Source organism: Triturus cristatus, chromosome 3_1 (assembly GCF_964204655.1).
Source record: "Triturus cristatus chromosome 3_1, aTriCri1.1, whole genome shotgun sequence".
Classification (NCBI taxonomy): domain Eukaryota; kingdom Metazoa; phylum Chordata; class Amphibia; order Caudata; family Salamandridae; genus Triturus; species Triturus cristatus.
This window is the reverse complement of record NC_140583.1, coordinates 1155042915-1155060996: the sequence shown is the minus strand read 5'-3', so window position 1 is coordinate 1155060996 and position 18082 is coordinate 1155042915. Positions and strand designations below refer to the sequence as shown.

Genomic DNA, 18082 nt, shown 5'->3' with positions numbered 1-18082 from the left:
AACACATTTGAAAATACCTTATATCAGCTCTTTGAAGTATGTACAGAGAGGAACTAAAGATATCGGCTTTAGGTCAATTCGGCTTTAGGTCAATTTATTAATTAGTGTACCGCTGGGACATCAAAATGCGATGGTGCCGGTGTAAAACGTTAAACCTTGTAAACGTGCGTTTGAGAGTGACTCGTCACTGAACCATGAATGTGAGCTTTGTTTAAGATGCTTTATCGATGGCAACGTTTACTAAAGTCGAAAAGCAATCGTGCTTTATAAGTAGCTGTAAACTGGCTGACTTCCAATTTCCCTTCTGGCCCTCCACAAAGGTTTGTGTTTCTTACTCAACCACTCCACTCTCAGTGTAAGATATGAGCTCCACACCAGGATGCCACTGCCAGCGCCAGCGACCTACCTATACTGAGAGACAGTTCGAACGTCGTACTCCACGAATATCTATTTTAGTGAGCCCAATCCAAGATGGCAACCATGGTCAGCGCCCACGTATCGCTACCCCATTTCTTTCTCTATAGCTGTCGCTTGCACGTTGGGCGGATGTTGTGATTCTGCTGTCAGGTGATTCCGAGAATGATGGCGGCTGACGGAGACTTTTTGTTGCGGTATCGGGCGGTGTCAAACAAGCTCAAAAAGTGAGAGAACGGGGAGGGAGGTGGAGTGTAAAGTGTATATGCCTGGACGGCACTAACAAAAGCGACAGATTTTCTACAGCGATTTGTTCAAGAGATTAGGCATGTTATGGTAGGGTAGGATTTTAAACGTGGGCGGACCTGGACCAGTATTAATTAACAAGCATTTGCAATGAAATAGGTCTCACATTTCCGAGACTTTGAGCTACTGGCAGTGTAAATCACAAACCTTTTATCTATGTGTTGGTTTTGAAAACATCTAAATAAAAGGCATTGTCAATTACAATGCCAATAGCTTAACATTTCGCAAATACGAGACCTATTGTATTGCAAACGCTTATTGTACTTCTGTAACCATGCCAGATTGGTTCTGCTTGCAATAGTTATGAAGAGGATTATCCATACTCTTGTCACCGCTTCTTTTTAATCTGAAATTAATGGGATTGGTACCAGTAGTAGTATACATGAGCTATCCCTTTCACAGAATGGCCTGTTTTGGTACTTACTGTTGAGCTCTTAAGCATTGATGAATCCGTTTTCATTACTACATAACAAGTTGCCATTATTTTGTTTCCTCTGCATCTTCCTCTACACAGTACTGATGCTTTTATGCCCCTCAATTGACCCCTATACCCTCATAACTATATTGTATCTGTTCCCAACAGGATGTTAATGCTTCTCTGCTTTTTAAAGCATCTGTCCATCTATTTACTTGCTGTGCTCTTTGCTGTTTCCCCTTTCTTCCACAGTGTCTGTCTTGCACAGTGGGCATCCAGACACATTTACAAGCCACTTCACAGAGAGGAATTTGTATGTGTTAACATCTGTGATGGTAGAAATGTACATGAGCGTTTACTGTAAGCACTCATGGGGAGAATGGGATCAGTGGGAAGTAGCTTAGGGCACACAGAGGGAAATTCACAGAATATGAGACGGGCACCATAAGTATACTACACATAAAATCTCAAATTGCGGGACGCCTGTGACTTCTCTGTTGAAGTCACATCCCTATTCTTTCATGAAGCACTCGCACCAACATGGGCTGCCTTGGAGCACTTAAGAATTTCAAGCAGGAAGAAAAAAAGAGAAATATGACAATGCAGTATGTTTCCATTCATCCTGAAAGCTGGAAGGTTTGAATGAGTCCTTTAGACAAGAATTCATACGTAGACCTTAAAAGGAAGAACAACGAGCAGGTGGAGATGTAGGTTTGGGCATTTGGTCAACCTAGATAGGTTAATGAACTACTAGAGCAGAATTTGAAAAGGAGGCTAACCGCATACAGAGGTGTCCGGACAGGAACAGCCACATAATGCCATAGAAATTGGACAGCAAAATTGTATGCGTAGTGAAGGCATAGTAAGTCACACAATCTGAGTATGAGTCAGGGACTTGCTACGTGAAGAAGGTGGTGTCATTAATACAGCCACATAAACGGGTGCACTGGGAGTCAGGTTACAGTACACCCAATAAGACAAGCCCGGAAGTGGTGCACGCAAGCTCTCCAAAAGGGATTTTTTTTAAAAGCATGGTGAAGGTGCGTACGCGCGCAGCCTGCTCTTTTTCAAAGCACATACTCGTGCTTGTGGCGTGCCGCTGCGCACTCCCGCAAGCTGTATGCCGCCACAAGCACGAGTATGTGCTTCGAAAAAGAGCTGTACGACAGCTAAAGGTCTCCTATGCAATGCATGCGCGCTACGTAGGCGAGACGTAAAAAACTATTTTAATGTCGTCTGCTTACTGACTGACCTGAGTGGTTCGCTTTCATGTAGATCACCACACCAAGGAGAGTAAGTCTTCTGAACAAATATTAATAAATTATTCGGCCTCCAGGTATTTTCAGAAATACCAGTCCACGGTTAATTGTGTAGTAAAGTGATTCTTCAATTTGGCAGCTTTATACTTGCACCCCGTAGGTTCTTTGTGTTGGTCGCTCCTCGTCAAAATTGTAAAGATGAGAAGTACACAACGTCGTTTTAGGGCAAGCTTTATTTGAACAACCAATACAAGTTCCACTCAGGTCGCATAACGCTGAGGAACACGTCGGCTCGCTCCAGTCATCAGCTGTCTCCAGCATTCTAGAACTGACAGCTGACAGACGACTATAGAGAGGCAACATGATACGGTGTCCCTAGGTGGACAAAAGTACTAAGAGCACAACATCCGTTTTCAGCAATGACTTTAAATATTCTTAATTTAGTTGATGCCAGTGCTTTAGTCGCCGTCTATGCTTCACATTGTACTTCATCTATCTGCGATAGACATCTAGCCGCAGATACCTTACCTTTGAATTTCCCCCAGTCATCAAGCTGGATCTGGAAGATTTTGTTGTGAGCAGTGTTCCAGTGCGCCAGTATGTGGGGTCGATCAGCTCCGTGTTTTTGTTGGCGTCGTCCACGCTGGAAGTGATGTCGTGGTACTGCAGATGGAGACGGGAGAGGTTTTATGTATTTTTATATAAATCCTACACCCACGACCGAAGCCATCCAGCTATTCTGAATCCAACGCCAGGAATGGCGTTACTGGGGAAACCTCAACAGCCGGGCAGCAACGCTTGAGAATGCATTACAACAAGGCTGGGAGTCGCGAGACACCACGCGACTCACAGAGTATAACAGTACAATACCACCATTACAACAGGTACCTATTTGGGTGTCACCCAGGCTTGCTGACATCCATTATTTTCTTTCTGCCTCAGCCAGCGCTAATCCGAGAGAAGACCTACCCCTTAGTCAGTTTTTGCCTGAACTTTTTTGACGTTTTGTTGACAATTGATGTTTTTCCTCCCGATCTGTTGAGGATGTCATCGCATAAGATGGGATTCAAGCCCTGCATAGCCTGTCACTAGCCGATGTTGGTGACGGACCCGCACCGTGTCTGGCTGTGGTATTGGTGCGCAACCCGATTGCGGGATCATGTTATGTTATGTTACTGCCATTTGTATAGCGCAACAGCTGCCGCAGCAAAGGGGCGTCCCGGCGCTGTCAGCAAGGCGACTAACACGGAGGGAGACAGGAACTACATGATGGGAAATAAGTGTGTTTTTATGGCCTTCCTGAACGTCAAATAGTTAGTATGGATTCGAATGTGAGTGGGCAGTGAGTTCCAAAGAAGGGCTGCCCTGCTGCGGAAGTAACGGCCTCCTGCCCACACTCTCTGGAACCTAGGGACCCTCATCAAGTGTTGGCCAAGTGCCCGGAGCTGGCGTGTAGGAACATAGGGAGAACTAGGTTGGCCAGAATACCAGGAGTGTTGAATTTCAGGGCTTTAATCCCTTCAGCGCGGAGCGGATTACCGCGCTGTGCTGAAGGGTTCGTGCGCCGGCGGGGCCATGATGGAGCGGTTCCGTCATCCGCACAGCGCAACCGATGCGCATGACGGAACCGCTCCGTCATGCGCATCGAAGGGGTTCAAAGTAATACAAAGGGCCTTAAATTCAATTCTCCTGGCCACCGGCAGCCAGTGGAGCCGGTGGATTGTGGATGACACCGGGCAGAACCTGCGCGAGCCAATCAGTGATCTGGCTGCTGCGTTCTGAACCCATTGTAGCCGAGCAATCTCGGCCTTATTTGCACCTAAATACAGGGAACAGGCATAATCCAATCTGGACATTATAGCTGCCTGAATGATAGCCTGGCACGTCGGGGGTCAAAAAACCCCAATAGGGGTCTAAGCCCCCACAAGAGCCCAAAATACGTCCCTGCTACCTATTTAGTTTGGACTTGATAGCTGAGCGATTAGTCTAACCATACCCCCAGGTTTTTGACGACCTGCTTAGGAGGGGGGCACTCCCCAGGTTTTCATGCAACCAAAGGCATTGAGGGAGCAGTGCCTAAAGGTCATGGTGGCCCGGCATGCGATAATGTCAAGGTCCCAGTCGAGGGGAAAGTGCTGGGACCGGTCTTGGAGCCCAAAGTTTACATCATCCCATTTAAAGTTCCCGAGACGGTGGGATAAGTCCATTCTCAAGAAAAAGAGGAAGTTGAAGCATATTTTGACTTCTCGTGTGTGAGAACTTGGCCTGGCATATGCTGGCCACTAGTTATAGGGGACACCTTGTACCAGTCCAATTCGACTCTTATGGTGATAGGTTAAAGACAACCTTTAAAGAAAGCTATCCTAGTGGTAGCTGTGGAGAGCAGTCTTCCGGCTAAGTCTTGAAGGAGTGTTAAGCTTATTGTTTTACCATAGATAACCACTTGAATAACCAAATGAAAGAGTAGTCCACACAGGTATATATATATAAAATATATGTATTTATTCTAAGAATAGTCCCACTAGTCTCTTTATGAGGCTGGAGGTAAAGATACAACTCAAACAAGCATTGATAGTTACAATAAATAGTACTGGAATCACAGGGCCCCAGGGGGGGACCAAACCATATATCAAAAAAGTGGTATAAGAGCATTTAGGGTCGCTGGCCTCTTGTGAAACCACCCAAGGTAGTGAGGAAGGGGACCCACGGAAGACGCGTGCAGTGGCTGAAGCTACTGTCGGGATCTCTATTAAAGCCTATGGAGAATGTTGCGGTTGAAATTTACAAAATTAAAAACACTTCTAGCAGGAGTTCAAGTTCAAGAGTTTAGAGTTAAGCTCACACCCACGGGAGTACCGAGGTACCACTGTTACCTGCCCCAGGGAAGCCGGGTGCATAGGTCGTTTTCGATGTCGGGTCGCGGGCTGATTTTCAATGGCAAAACATGAAGAACGGCTGCTAGCCAAAAGCGCCGATGATGTCGTGAAGATTGAAAATGTAGATCTTGAAGAGAAAGACCTGAAAGCAGAGGGGACAGTGTCTGGGTCACGGCACAGTGACCAGGGGGCTCAGGAGAAAGAGCCCTTCAATGTCGGGTGCTTCAAAGTTGAAGAGGTGTAGCTTGGATCAGCAGCCACGGGCTCCAGGAGGCTTCAAGGAAGGCCAGCTTCTAGAGGGCGACTGTCCCACGAAGGATGAGGGTCGCTGCGGTGTTAGTGTCCGGATTGGATCCACTAAGCCTTGGCAACCACAACCCCTGCAAGAATCAAAAACAGCTACTGGTGCAGACCCACGAGGTCTGAGCGAGGTCTCCAGCGAGGAGACTGAAGAGCAGGCCTGGAGCAACCAGGGGAACTCTTGGAAGTGAAGATTGACCTCCGCTAGGGCCCACCAGTCGAGAGACAAGGGACTGCGGGAGGCAGCAATTTGGCGTGTGTAAAGATGCGCCCACGGGTCGCCGGAGCGGGCTAGGGCGTCGATCTTTGGCACAGATGATGCTGAGAGGTTGGCTCAAAAGTGGGCCAAAGCACAACTTCCCCGGACGTCGGGTTCGTGTGCTGTGCAAGAGGTGGCCGGTGTCCTGGGTTATTGGGGATCTCGGTACCCACGGGGTCCACGGTGCTGAGCTTTGCTGTGCACACTCACTGGCCTCTGGGATGCTTGGAAACCCACCTCAGTGTGGGTAGGAGTCGTCGATGTTTGTAGGAGCAGCGAAGTTCCAACCGGGTCACTTGCAGTGTTTCAGGTGCCTGCCAAGCAGGGGGTAACTCCTTTACCCCAAGGGAGATTTCTTCCTTTAGCTGTGCGGCAGCAAGTCGAAGTTCAAGTCTGTGAAGTCCAAGAATAATCTGAGGTTCTGGGGACCCATTATTCACCTTTATCCAAGGATTAGGGGAGTGTCCAGATCAGGGTCCACCAATGAGAGGTCAGGCGGGAAAGGGTGGCTACACCCTCTCCCCTTTGTGTGGTTTCCCGCCTGGGCAGGGGACAGGATGACCCTGAACCAGTTTGAGGCGGTGTATGCAGAATGTAGGCACTGGGGAAGCCTACTTGCAACTCTGAAAGGCATCCTATGGTGCACCCACCCAGTTCCAATCCACATAGTCTGTCTGGGGAGGTGGGAACACCTCCCTGCAACAGGATCCCTATTGTCCAGCTGCCGTGGCTGGAGTTCTGCCCAGCAACAGGCAGCCAGAGTCGTGTGGGTGGCGGGTAGCATCCATTTTGTACTATGTGTGCACTTTTAAATTAATGTCTAAATTCTGCCGCTTTTCCCATATCGCCCCTCTAGCAGGGGGGAATCATGCCCTCAGCCCTATGGCTGGATTGGGGGTATAATTCCTACATGTTTGACACCAAACACGACATGGTTCTGTGCAGCCACTCTCAAGTTATCACGCTATCGCGATTACTTATAATGCGGTTAAGAGTATATGGTATGGCTGCACTACAAACAACCTCGCACTAGTTTTAATGAAGGTTGCAGAGGGGCCCTACTCAGGTAGGGGTTCTCCCTCACATATATCTCAGCACCCTGCCTTGTAGGATTAGCAAGGCCTGCTTTAGGGGTGACCTATGAGGGTATATGTGTTGTAAGTAAGTGGGATATAGGATACCTATCTCCCTGTAAGGGGTGCAAGCACCACCTTACCCAGACTACAGTAGTGGTCTGGTGGTGTCATTTTGTATGGCTGTCCCAGGGGTAGCACAATAAGTGCTGCAGCCCCTGGTAGGCCTCTGAGGGACCCATGCCCTGGGTATCTAGGGTACCATCTACAAGGGGCTCACAGGGTGATCTCAGTATCCAATTGGTATGTACCTAGGGTACTTCCATCGGTTTAGAGAGGAAGCAGATAGGCTGGGGTCCTGGATAGCAGGATCCCATCCAGACTAGTCAAAAACCATTCAAATACCAGGCAAACAGTTGGGGGCAACCATATAGTCAGATTCCACCTTCCTACATCGTGGTTGTCAGGTGATGAGACGAGGGAGCATCACCATTCTAGGACCCGTTCCTCTGGACCTGCGCCTGGATTGACTCCTCCACATGCTGGAGCGACCCCCACCAGACTGAGGAGTTCTGTGAGGCCATGCACCTCATATTTGAGCAGCCTGCACCCTCCGACACGCCTTCGGGCCCCGTGGGGTCAGAGGGGGTCCCCATCTGGTTCTGCGCTGGGTGCTCTGGCGGGCCACCATGGATCCATTCCTGGAGCAGGACCGGAGCCACTCGTACTACCTCTACCATCCCCTGTGCCAATGCCGTCGCTCCAGACACCACCAACAGCATCATACCCCATTGTCATTGCAAATTCGGACCGGGAGCTGTATGGGCATTGCCCTACACAGACAGGAGTCTTGCCTCCTAGAACGAAGCCTGAGCCCTATTCTCTTGGGCGTGGCCTCGAGGAAGACTGGGAAGGGTTGCTGGACCCTTTAGAATACCACCCTTATGAGGAAAACAGAATATGGACTGTTGTGAGGAACTGAGTGATGCCAGTGGCCTGGATAAGTGTCCAGATGCTGGCCTGCTCTCTCCCCCTACCGTGGTTATGGAGGAGAGAGCTTCCTACGTATTGGTGGTGTGGAGGGCTGCTGAGGTCCTTAACCTTCAGCTACCATCAGTTGGAGTCATGACTAACGTCTTGACAGAAGAGCTGCAACCGAGAGTCTCCACGTCCGAACCCCTACTTCCATTCAATGACACCTTCACTGATGTCCTCTTGGGTACCTGGTCAAAACCCAACACCTGCAGTTGGAAAACATTTGTGGCACGGGGTGCAGACAAAACTATTGATCTTTCTGAAGTCTTGATTTTCATTCTTTCTCTTGCCCAGCAGGGCTCTGCTTTGGGCACTCTTAATGACTGTCTATCTGCCATTTTTGCCTTCTTGTGGTTGCCTGATCAATCTTCTTTGTTCAAGTCCCCTATTGTACATAGGTTTCTCAAAAATCTTACTCATCTTTTCCCTCCTAGAACCATTCATTATGCCTCAGTGGGACCTTAATTTAGTTCAGACTTTTTTAGCGTGGGCTCCTTTCTTGCCTCTCCACAATTGTCCCCTCAGTCTTCTCACACTGAAAACAGTCTTCCTTGTGGCGAGTACATCTGCCCGTAGAGTGAGTGAGCTGAAGGCCTTATCATCTAAGCCGCCTTACCTATCAGTCTATCCTGAAAAATTGGCACTTCACACAAAGTCCTCCTTTCTGCAAAAAGTGGTCACCCCATTTCATGTAGGCCAATCTTTCACCTTGCCTATCTTTTATGCTCCTCCATCTCCCTTTAAAGAAGAGCAGCGACTCCACCGCTTGGACCCAAAAAGAGCGTTTTAACCTTGACCGCCCCTGAAAATTCCAGGTGGACTAACAACTCTATGTGAGGTATGTTGGTGCAAAAAAGGTCGGGTGGTGCAGCAGTGGATCATCTCCAGATAGGCTGTGCTCTGCATCAAATTCTGCAACGCTCTGGCCAAGAAGCAAACTCCTGAAGGTTTGCAGGCTTATTCCACCAGAGCTAAAGCTGCTACCACTGTGTTAGCACGCTGAGTTTTGGTCCTGGATATCTGCCATGCAGCAACGTGGGCTTCCTTTCACACGTTCTCCAAACATTACTGTCTGGACAGTCAGATCTGCAGGGATGGGCACTTTGCCCGTTTGGTCCTGCATGACTTCCTTGTTTGAAATTAGTTCGCAGACCCTCATCAGATGGTATGGCTTGGGTATCTCTTCAAATGTAAGGAATCTGCGTCTAGAAGTCTCTATCATATAAACAAGTTACTTACTTCGGTAACACTTTATCTGGTAGAGACTATATGCAGCCGCAGATACCTTACTGACCCACCCATCCTTCCCGTTCTGTGAACAGATTTCCAGGGACAAGGATGCCCCTTTCAGGGCCCTAGTTTTGACACTCCAGTGGTCAGTGTTTTTCATGGCTCAGCGCTTCTAGTGTGGAAATTTGTGAATTGATACTGACATCAGCGTGCCTGGGTGGTGCCTATATAAGTACCTCAGCGTCACTTCAAGGGCAGACGATGCCGACACCAGATGTGGAGCCGGTTGATGCCACCTACTGGAGCGCAGGGGTACTGCTCACAAAATGTTTTCCAGATCCAGTCTGACGCCTTGGAAAATTCAGTGGTAAGGCATCTGTGGCTAGTTATAGTCTGTACCAAATAAGGCATTGCCGAAGGTGAGTAACTTGTTCTTCGTTTCATTACTCATTTTTTATGCAAACTACATATACTCTTATATTGTGCGTACTTTGACCTGAGTCTCCTCCAAGTGTCTAGGTGAGTTCAGCGTGGGTGGGTGTTCATGATAGGTCGCAGCAGCCATGATTCTCTGGTCCTTGAATTCTGACACTTTTTGTCCCAGTTTTATAGTGAAATAAACAAGACTACAAGTCCCAGAATTCAAGGAAAAAGCCTGGAATGGACCAGCTAGTCAGGCATGGTCATGGGAAATTTGGCAGGGTTCCGAGTGAGAGTTCTGGAGTTGAGTCTGAAGATAGTGTGAGCTTCTCACAGTATCAGTCAGTGGGTTCTAAAGATGTGCAGACACCATGCACATCTAAATAATGACCTCCCTGTAGAGTGATGGCGCTATGTGTGCTAATTGTAATTGTGAGATAGTGTGTGAAGACGGTTCACAGCTTTTGAATTGTGGAGACAGTACACAGCTTTTGAATTGTGGAGAGCGCCAGAGGCAAAGAATGTGCAGGCCTTGCAGATGAGTAGGTAGTTTGTGTGTATGGGAAAATGGGGGAGATGGAATGAGCAGAAGAAAAGAGTGAAAAGATTTGCTGAAGAGGAAAGAAATGACATGTTAGATATGCATATATAGGATTTCAGAAAGGTGTGCAGAATATAAAGGAGTATATGTCCTATTTACATTGGCTCTGTCTCTTGTAACAGATTCATAGTTATGCATCTGTTTCCGTACCCCATTAGAGTGCCTGCACCTTTTCCATCCCACTTAAAACACTGTCATAGTTGTCAGCTTTCGGAAATTCTTAAGTTGGAGATGTAGAAAAAAAATATCAGATTAACGTGTTGAATGCACTAGAAGAAATGTCAAGAGGGATACAATTTTTGCTGAAAAAATCTGTAGCTTCTCGTCTAAAATTGGGAGTGTGGTCTTGTATACATTCAGCAACGTTTGCAAAAGGAGGAGTGAAAGCAGCCCCTGCCTGTTTGGCCAACTTCTTCATAGTTCAGTTATAAATATTTCACACAGGTGCGATAGAGAAAGGCTGTGAGAATTTGCAGAGCTAAAAGTATTTACATACCTGCCTTCTGGATCCTCTTTTGCTGCCCTTTCAATCATCCAGTGCATTGTTCATTGTTACTGTCCTAAATGAATCAGTCTCCGATGGTTAAAAATAGATTTATTGGGAGAACTACAAATTATATGTTATGCATGACCAGGAATGCAAATAGTTAACCGTTGGAAGGGGTGGGGGTGGAGGGGGTGAGGGGGAGTAAAAGGGTAGAATAGGAGTGAAACCATCTACGGAACTTGAATTAAGATATTTGTGGGGGCTCTGGTCCAGTGTGTGGTATGGAGATTATTTATCTGTGTGCTAAATACTGAGTTACAATTTTAAAGTACACTGTGCCAGTAATTATAGTCTTAGCACAAGTGGATGTTGGGTTTTCCCTTAAGGAAATGTAGCAGGATGAATGGCAAACAATATATTTTTATATAAATTTGGGCCACTAGACCATACGGGGTTGCATAATTTCTGGTTTTAATGTCTGGGAATATGAGTGGCAATTTTATGCATTGTAAAATACACTGGTCCAGTTGCATTGATATCAGCCTAATGATAGTTTAAAATCTTTCCACGTTGTTTGGGCATCCCCACCCCTAAGGAAGTTTTAGAAAAATAGTGGTAAATGTTTAAACACAATTATCTTAATTAGTTTTGAACAAACGGGAGCAGGCTAAAAAAAAGATCGAGTTATAATGATACTAGGGTAGGTGAGCGGAGATGTGGCCTAGCGGGTAGAGCTGCTGACTTTGGAACCTGGGAACCCAGGTTTAAATTGCAGCCTTGGCACTTAAATGAGGATTTTGTTATTCTGGGCAAATCACCTAATCTTCCTGTGCCAGAAAAATGTAATGTGCGAATTGTATTTGTATAACCTCCTCAAGTAATGTTCAGCACTCTGTTGCTTCCTCTCTTGATTCATATTATATAAATACAAATACATACATAGGATCTACTGTGTTGCAAAAAGATAGACAAAAATGCAATCCTAATCCCATTTTCATTTGATTTTCAGAGGTAGAACACAGACCTTTCTGAGTAGGAGGGATGTACTAAAAGACAGTAAATATGTGCACTGCCATCCATTTATTCTAATCCTTTCCTTGAACCATGGTAAAGACCTGACTTCACTTGGCCTGAAGGTTTCTCTCCTCCCACAAAGCACGTTTTAGCTAAATGTTAGATAAGGCTGGTGATCTAAGTCTGAAGGCTGGAAAAAGGTAATTGCTTAGGGTGGCCAGATATGAGTGTATATTGCTCCTTAGAGAGGTTAAAAGAGGGTAGGGTAAACTGGAGTTTGCATGAGCATGATGCACAATACTTCAATTAATGGGGTGATAGTGGCCCAGATAGATTGACTTCGCCCCAGACTTTCCACACAATTGTTTAGAGACTTGTTTGTAGGGTCCGACATAGTTGGAGTGTGCAGAGGGGGCTAATGGTAGTTTTGGTCCTCCCTTCCCCCATGTTTATGTAGGCTGGATACTATAAATATATTATAAATATACTTTTCATTCAGAGGTCTCCACCTGTGGCTGAATAGTTTCATTACTTTTATCTAGTTAGTTTAATACACTGGGCATCGAAAAACAAAAAGTACACCTAGAGCGGACATTACCTGTGTATCCTAATGGATGTTATATCTGAAAGCTTATAAGAGAAAGGATGCATAATTTGGTACAGTTTGGAAAATAGGGGCAAGTAGGTTACTAAGAAGTGGTATTACCACCAGTAATGAAAGGTTAATTGTATTATCATTGTCATGTCCTGTGAACAGCTGGTTGCAGAAGTTGTTTTGATTTAAAATAAAATAAAAACTATGTTTAAAGAAAGAAAGGTGGGTGCAGCGGCGTCACTAGGGTTGGTGTCACCCAGTGCGGTAACTCATGGTGACATGCGGTCCGCACACCCGCACCACCCTAGTGACGCCACTGCTCCAGCTTCCCGCCTCAGGCACATGCGAGTGGCACATATGAACACCTGAGACCATCGCGAGCTGTATATACAGCTTGTCATCGTTGTTTTTGAACATCACTGAAACCATGGTAACGTGAGTATTTACTTAGTTTCCACAATGCTCTTAATTGTAAACCAATTCGCTCTTTTTTAACCAGCTATCTGTCCGTGTTTATTTGCAAAACACGTTTAGTGCTAGGGATTTGCGGATATATGGAGGAGGCCTGTCGACGAGAAAAAACAAGAACACTTGCTACTACAGGAAAATATTAACAAGATTTCCAGGCTAACACATTTCTGGCTTAAAATGGACATATGTGTAACGTGGCGGTATTTATGCGGACAGGACCTCAGCTCGCACCCTAACGGGATTAGCTGTAAAGGTTAGCTTCTTATCGCACCAGATACAAAACTTTACTCAAAAGTAAACTGCGCAGCACCCCTTACAACGGGATATTCACCTGACTCATGGAGAAGACCAGTTACTTTTCAGCTGCTGCTAGAGCTGTCTTGTAAATGTTATTCATGTACAGAGGAAAGAAAAAAAAGAACAGAAGCATTTGCTCTCTGAAAGGCATCATGTCATATTTTACAACAATCTTTTCACACAAACTTATTTTTTGTTCTTGTCGAAACACCCGTGGCTCAGTTAGCGCCTTGTTACAGCTCGGTTTTCGAATACACCTACACTTGTGTCTCCAGGACGGGGCATGAGCACATACCGATCCTGGGCGCAGGACGGCCCAGGTCTTTGTTTTACATTGAAACACAACTGCTGCATTCAAGTATGCTTTTGTAAAGCGACCCACTGTAGGACCCTGTGAAAAGGGGCTCGGCCTAAAGAGACCACATTCACGTTTTAATCGTTAAGCACCGAACGCGTGCATAGACCACAGCCCGCAGACGCAGTTGTCGCTTATGTTATCGCCCAGCCATTTGACTACAGTTGTGTCCCACGCAGGGACATCTTAAGGATTTTGGGGGCCCTGGGCCAAACATATTTTGGGGGCCCCTGTTCAGAACAGCTTTGAATTTATGATCCAATTTGAGCCCCTGTGTCAAACGCCGTCTCAGCTTCCGCTTCCTCAGCTGCGTTAGCGATCCATTTTGCATAATAGGCATTAGCCTATATATTCCTGATGTAAACAGATGCGCACAGCTGACAGCAGTAGGATTTAGTGTTTCCTGCCCTGCTACTAGGTTTTTAATACTTTTTAAATTGTATATGTGTGGCTGAATTACTCTGTGCTTTTCAACAATTTCTCCTACCTACGCGCACTTGCACTTTACGTGATTTTGCTTGCCTACACCTCCTTAGCTGCTCTGGTACGCAACTCGCTTTTCCTCCAGTCCTGGTCCGCCGCGGCTGATACGCCGATTGTGCGGAGGGCTGGGGCTACTATCGGGCTCCTCACTTCCACCCACGCAGTTTCCGCTTCCTCAGCTGTGTTAGTGATCCAGTTTCCATCATAGGCATTAGCCTATATATTCCCGATGCAAACGGAAGCGCGCAGCTGACAGCGGTAGGATTTAGTGTTTCCTGCCCTGCTACTAGGTTTTTAATACTTTTTAAATTGTATATGTGTGTCTGAATTACTCTGTGCTTTTTTTTTTTTTTTTTTTTTTTTTTTTTTTTTTGAAAACCTTTATTGACAGTTCAATCAAGAACAAGTATGGGCCTACAACCCCCCGGGGCCGGCCGCTAAGCAATCAGAGCAAAAAAAGGCAAGTGTAAACACAGGCAGCACTTCGGGGAGCAGAATCGTAATGCTAATACTGTGAACAAAGTAGGTAGGGCACCAGGAGAAAAAGGTTTTCATTTTATAATGAAACAAGGCAGAAGGATCAGGTGCCAGACAATTTTCAAACAGCAATTACAGGTATGCAGAGTAATAAACGTAAGCGATTTAAAGCAATCCATTAGGTCAATGGCGCAAACACAAGAACATCAGGATGGGGAAAAATGTCATAAGCAGTTGCGCCTGCAGTCCCACGCCAGAACTCCCGGAGAGCACCCCGGAAATTGTGGTACACACGGAGCGGCAACGAGTCATAGCAAAGGAGGTGTATCACGCTGATCCCAGAAAAGAAAAACAAAAAGAATCAGAGAAGAAAAAGGAGGCCATGGAAAAAGAGATAAAAGACTAAAGAATCCCCTCCCCCAACCCCCCACCCTGCACCTCTGCAGATGAGTACGGCCCCCCCCCCAGCAGTGTGCCTGTCGCCCTGGAACCAGACCCGAAATATAGGAGAATAGGGAAAAAGAAGTAGGAAAAGAACCCCACCAGACGGGGGGGGGTAGAGAAAGTATTAATAAACTGGAGGAGGGCCTTCAAAACATACCCCCGGCTTCTCCCTCCCGCACGGTAAGTTTCCCCCAAAGTGAACAATAAAAAAAAAAATGGGGAGCATTATGCACCTATTATGCTGTTAGCTATGCCAGGAGAGCACGCAACCCCTGAGCCCGCCCGTCCACTAGATGACCACCCCTGAAGGATCAGCCTCATCCCTGACCACTCTTTGGGAGTCCGCCCATGCCTACCCCTCGACCCAGCACCATATCCGATGTTCCAAGGTAGAGGATTGTCCAAAAACGTCCGAGAAGCGACGCACACAGGTGGGGTGGAAGTCTCTGAGCATCAACACAGTCCGCAGCGTGGAGAAACAGGCTTCCCAGTGCTGCACAAGGATATGCACTGCACTCCAGGTCCAGGAAGGCAGAAGCAGCCAAAGCAGACAATAGTTGCTGGAGTTGTCTCTGGGTCGCAGGAGGGCACGTACGGGACGAGGCTACCACATCCCACTCAGGTCTAATGCCTCCGGGGCAGATCAGGTCCTCAGCTGGACGAACACACTGTAGCATACTGGCCGGAGCGTCCAGCCGTGCACTAACCTCAGGGGTGGCCGCCAAAGTGTCCTCCTGTGCGCAGTGTGGGTAGTCCCTGTGTACGTGCGGACAGGCGGGCCGCCACTGCCCCAACGCCGACGCCACACCGTCAAGCTTACTCCCCAAGACCCCGACACCATGAATCAAGGAGGAGTGAAGAGCACCAAGGGCCTCGAGGAGGTCGCCGTACCCCAGCACAGCTCTCTGCGATCGCGCTGCCACACTCCCGAAAGTCTCACTCTCACAATCCCGCTGCGGCCCAGCGGACAGGATGGTAGGCTTCATCGCAACAAGATGGCCGCCAAGTATGCCCGACCCTCACCGGGGCCGGGACCCCGGGACAAGCGTCTCGATGTCCACGTCGCTGGTGACCGGGTTCCGGGGGCAGGCGAAAAGTTATCCGTTGCGTGGTCACGGGCAACAGTCGTCCCCACTACGGACCAGCTCCCGTAAAAATTCGGGGGCGGCCCGCAATGATCAGGGCAGGATACGGGCGGCGGCCGGGCAGCTCACCATCAAAGGCAGGGGCAGCCACCGGAGGGTCTGAGAATTGCACCCCCGGGCATGCACTCGGTCCGCTACGCTGGACAGTAGAGACGACCACGACGAAATGTAGGCCGAGTTTGGCACCGCTCCGGTGGACCGACTCCACCCAGTCACAACAGGCCGCTGTTGTTGAACTGCCACCCGGCCACGGCGTCCACTCGAGGTCCCGGCTCCAGGGCCGCACAGGCCGCAAAGTTCAAATGCACATTTCTCCAGCGATACCGCAGCCAGAAACCTCGGAGTCACACAGTCGGGTGCCTCTCTCCTTCAGAAACACGACCGCGTAGCACAGGTTAAGGATCTCGTGCAGGATATCCGTGCGGGATGCGGAGGTTCACGGAGCCGGGAGTCTACGCTGCCGTCCCGGTCGCCATCTTGGCTCCTCCCCCTACTCTGTGCTTTTTAACAATTTCTTCTACCTACGCGCACTCGCACTTCACTTTATTTTGCTTGCCTACACCTCCTTAGCTGCTCCGATTCGAATCTCGCTTTTCCTCCAGTCCTGGTCCGCCGTGGCTGATACACCGATTGTGCGGAGGGCTGTGGCTACTATCGGGCTCCTCACTTTTGCCCACGCAGTTTCCGCTTCCTCAGCTGCATTAGCGATCCAGTTTGCATCATAGGCATTAGCCTATATATTCCCGATGCAAATGGGGGCGTGCAGCGGGAGCACCGCTGGCATGCCAAAGGCAAGCCCGTCTGTGCCCGTCAGCATCTCGGAGACGTCCAGCGCCGGCCATGCTGCCCAGTTCCCCTCCGGTGAGTTTCTTCCACTATATTACACTAGCGAAAAACTGCTTAGCCTTAGGCGGCTACCATTATATGAGTGTACAGCGGCTGATCCGAGCTTGGAGGTAGACTTTCGATGTAATAAGTGCAACTTGTCTCTCCTCCAGCCCAGGAAACTCACACCTATGATCCTCCCATGCAACAATAAGTGTAAAAACAATAAGAAAACAGAGGACTTAAAGGTCACCCTTTTAAATTGTCGCTCTATGCAAAAGCATGAACCACACATTTATGACCTACTTTCAGACGAACAGCCCGATCTTCAACCCTATCACCTCAGCCATCCCTACGGGTTATAAAATCCTTAGGAGGGACCGACCGAGTGGGAAGGGGGGGCGGTGTTGCCATAATTTACAATCAAAAACTAGACTGCTCTCCCATCCTGATGGAAAACATCGAGGGTGCAGAGTCCTTAGGCGTCTGCTGTACCTTATCCCCCCATCATAGCATAGCTGTTTTTCTGATTTACAGACCTCCCGGTGCAATTGGAAATATTATTACTACACTTAATACAGCCACCACCTCCCTGGACTTAAAATATAACAACTGCCTTATTCTGATAGATTTCAATATACATATGGACAATGGAAAAGACCCTCAAACAATTTCCTTGCTGGAGACACTGCAGGCCTGTAACATGTTTCCATCTATTTCTTCTGCCACCCATGTGAAGGACCACATCTTTCACAACTTTTACATATCAGTAAGCCTAGCTCTTCCCATTACCTGGTCTGACCACCTCCTATTAAAATTCGTCATTCCCAACTCTGCCACAGCTCCTTGAGCTAACGCAGGGCAGAGGATCCCTAATTACAGGATGTTCCATGAAATATCCATCCCGATGTTAGCTCCGGTGAAGAACAACCAAGGGCGTCTGCTGTCAGGCTGCCCCGACTTGGACGCCCTCTCAATAGATTAATGGCTCCGAACCAACATTGAGGAGCGGGAAACAACCGGTACCACTGCACCAAAGAGGTTGGCCCCATCATCTCCATGGTTTAACGCTTCCCTCAGATCTAGCAAATAAATTGTAGAAAAATGGAACGGAAATGGTGTAAATCCTATCTACCTAAGGACAGGAAGGTGTGTAAAGACACCTTACATTCTCGTGAAGGCAGCAAAGAAAAACTTCTTACAATCCAAGATAGAAAATGCCCAAAATAAGAGTAAGAAAATCATTAGCATAGTTAAATCCTTCACCGCCCCGAAAGCCGGCACAAAGGAAGGGCCATGCA

The 18082-nt window shown here is 47.7% G+C and overlaps 1 protein-coding gene across 2 annotated transcripts in view; it reads left to right on the top strand.

Annotated features, from left to right (window-relative positions):
* The first annotated feature begins 517 nt into the window (after positions 1-517).
* LOC146861664 (40-kDa huntingtin-associated protein-like) overlaps positions 518-18082 on the top strand; it is a 521777-nt gene continuing 504212 nt past the window's right edge. The window contains exon 1 of one of the 2 annotated variants that reach the window (XM_085646014.1): positions 518-641. In XM_085646014.1, the coding sequence (XP_085502140.1) occupies positions 580-641 (62 nt within the window). In that variant the 5' untranslated portion in view covers positions 518-579. The remainder of the gene's footprint in view (positions 642-18082) is intronic. The other variant, XM_085646015.1, reaches the window with a different exon arrangement.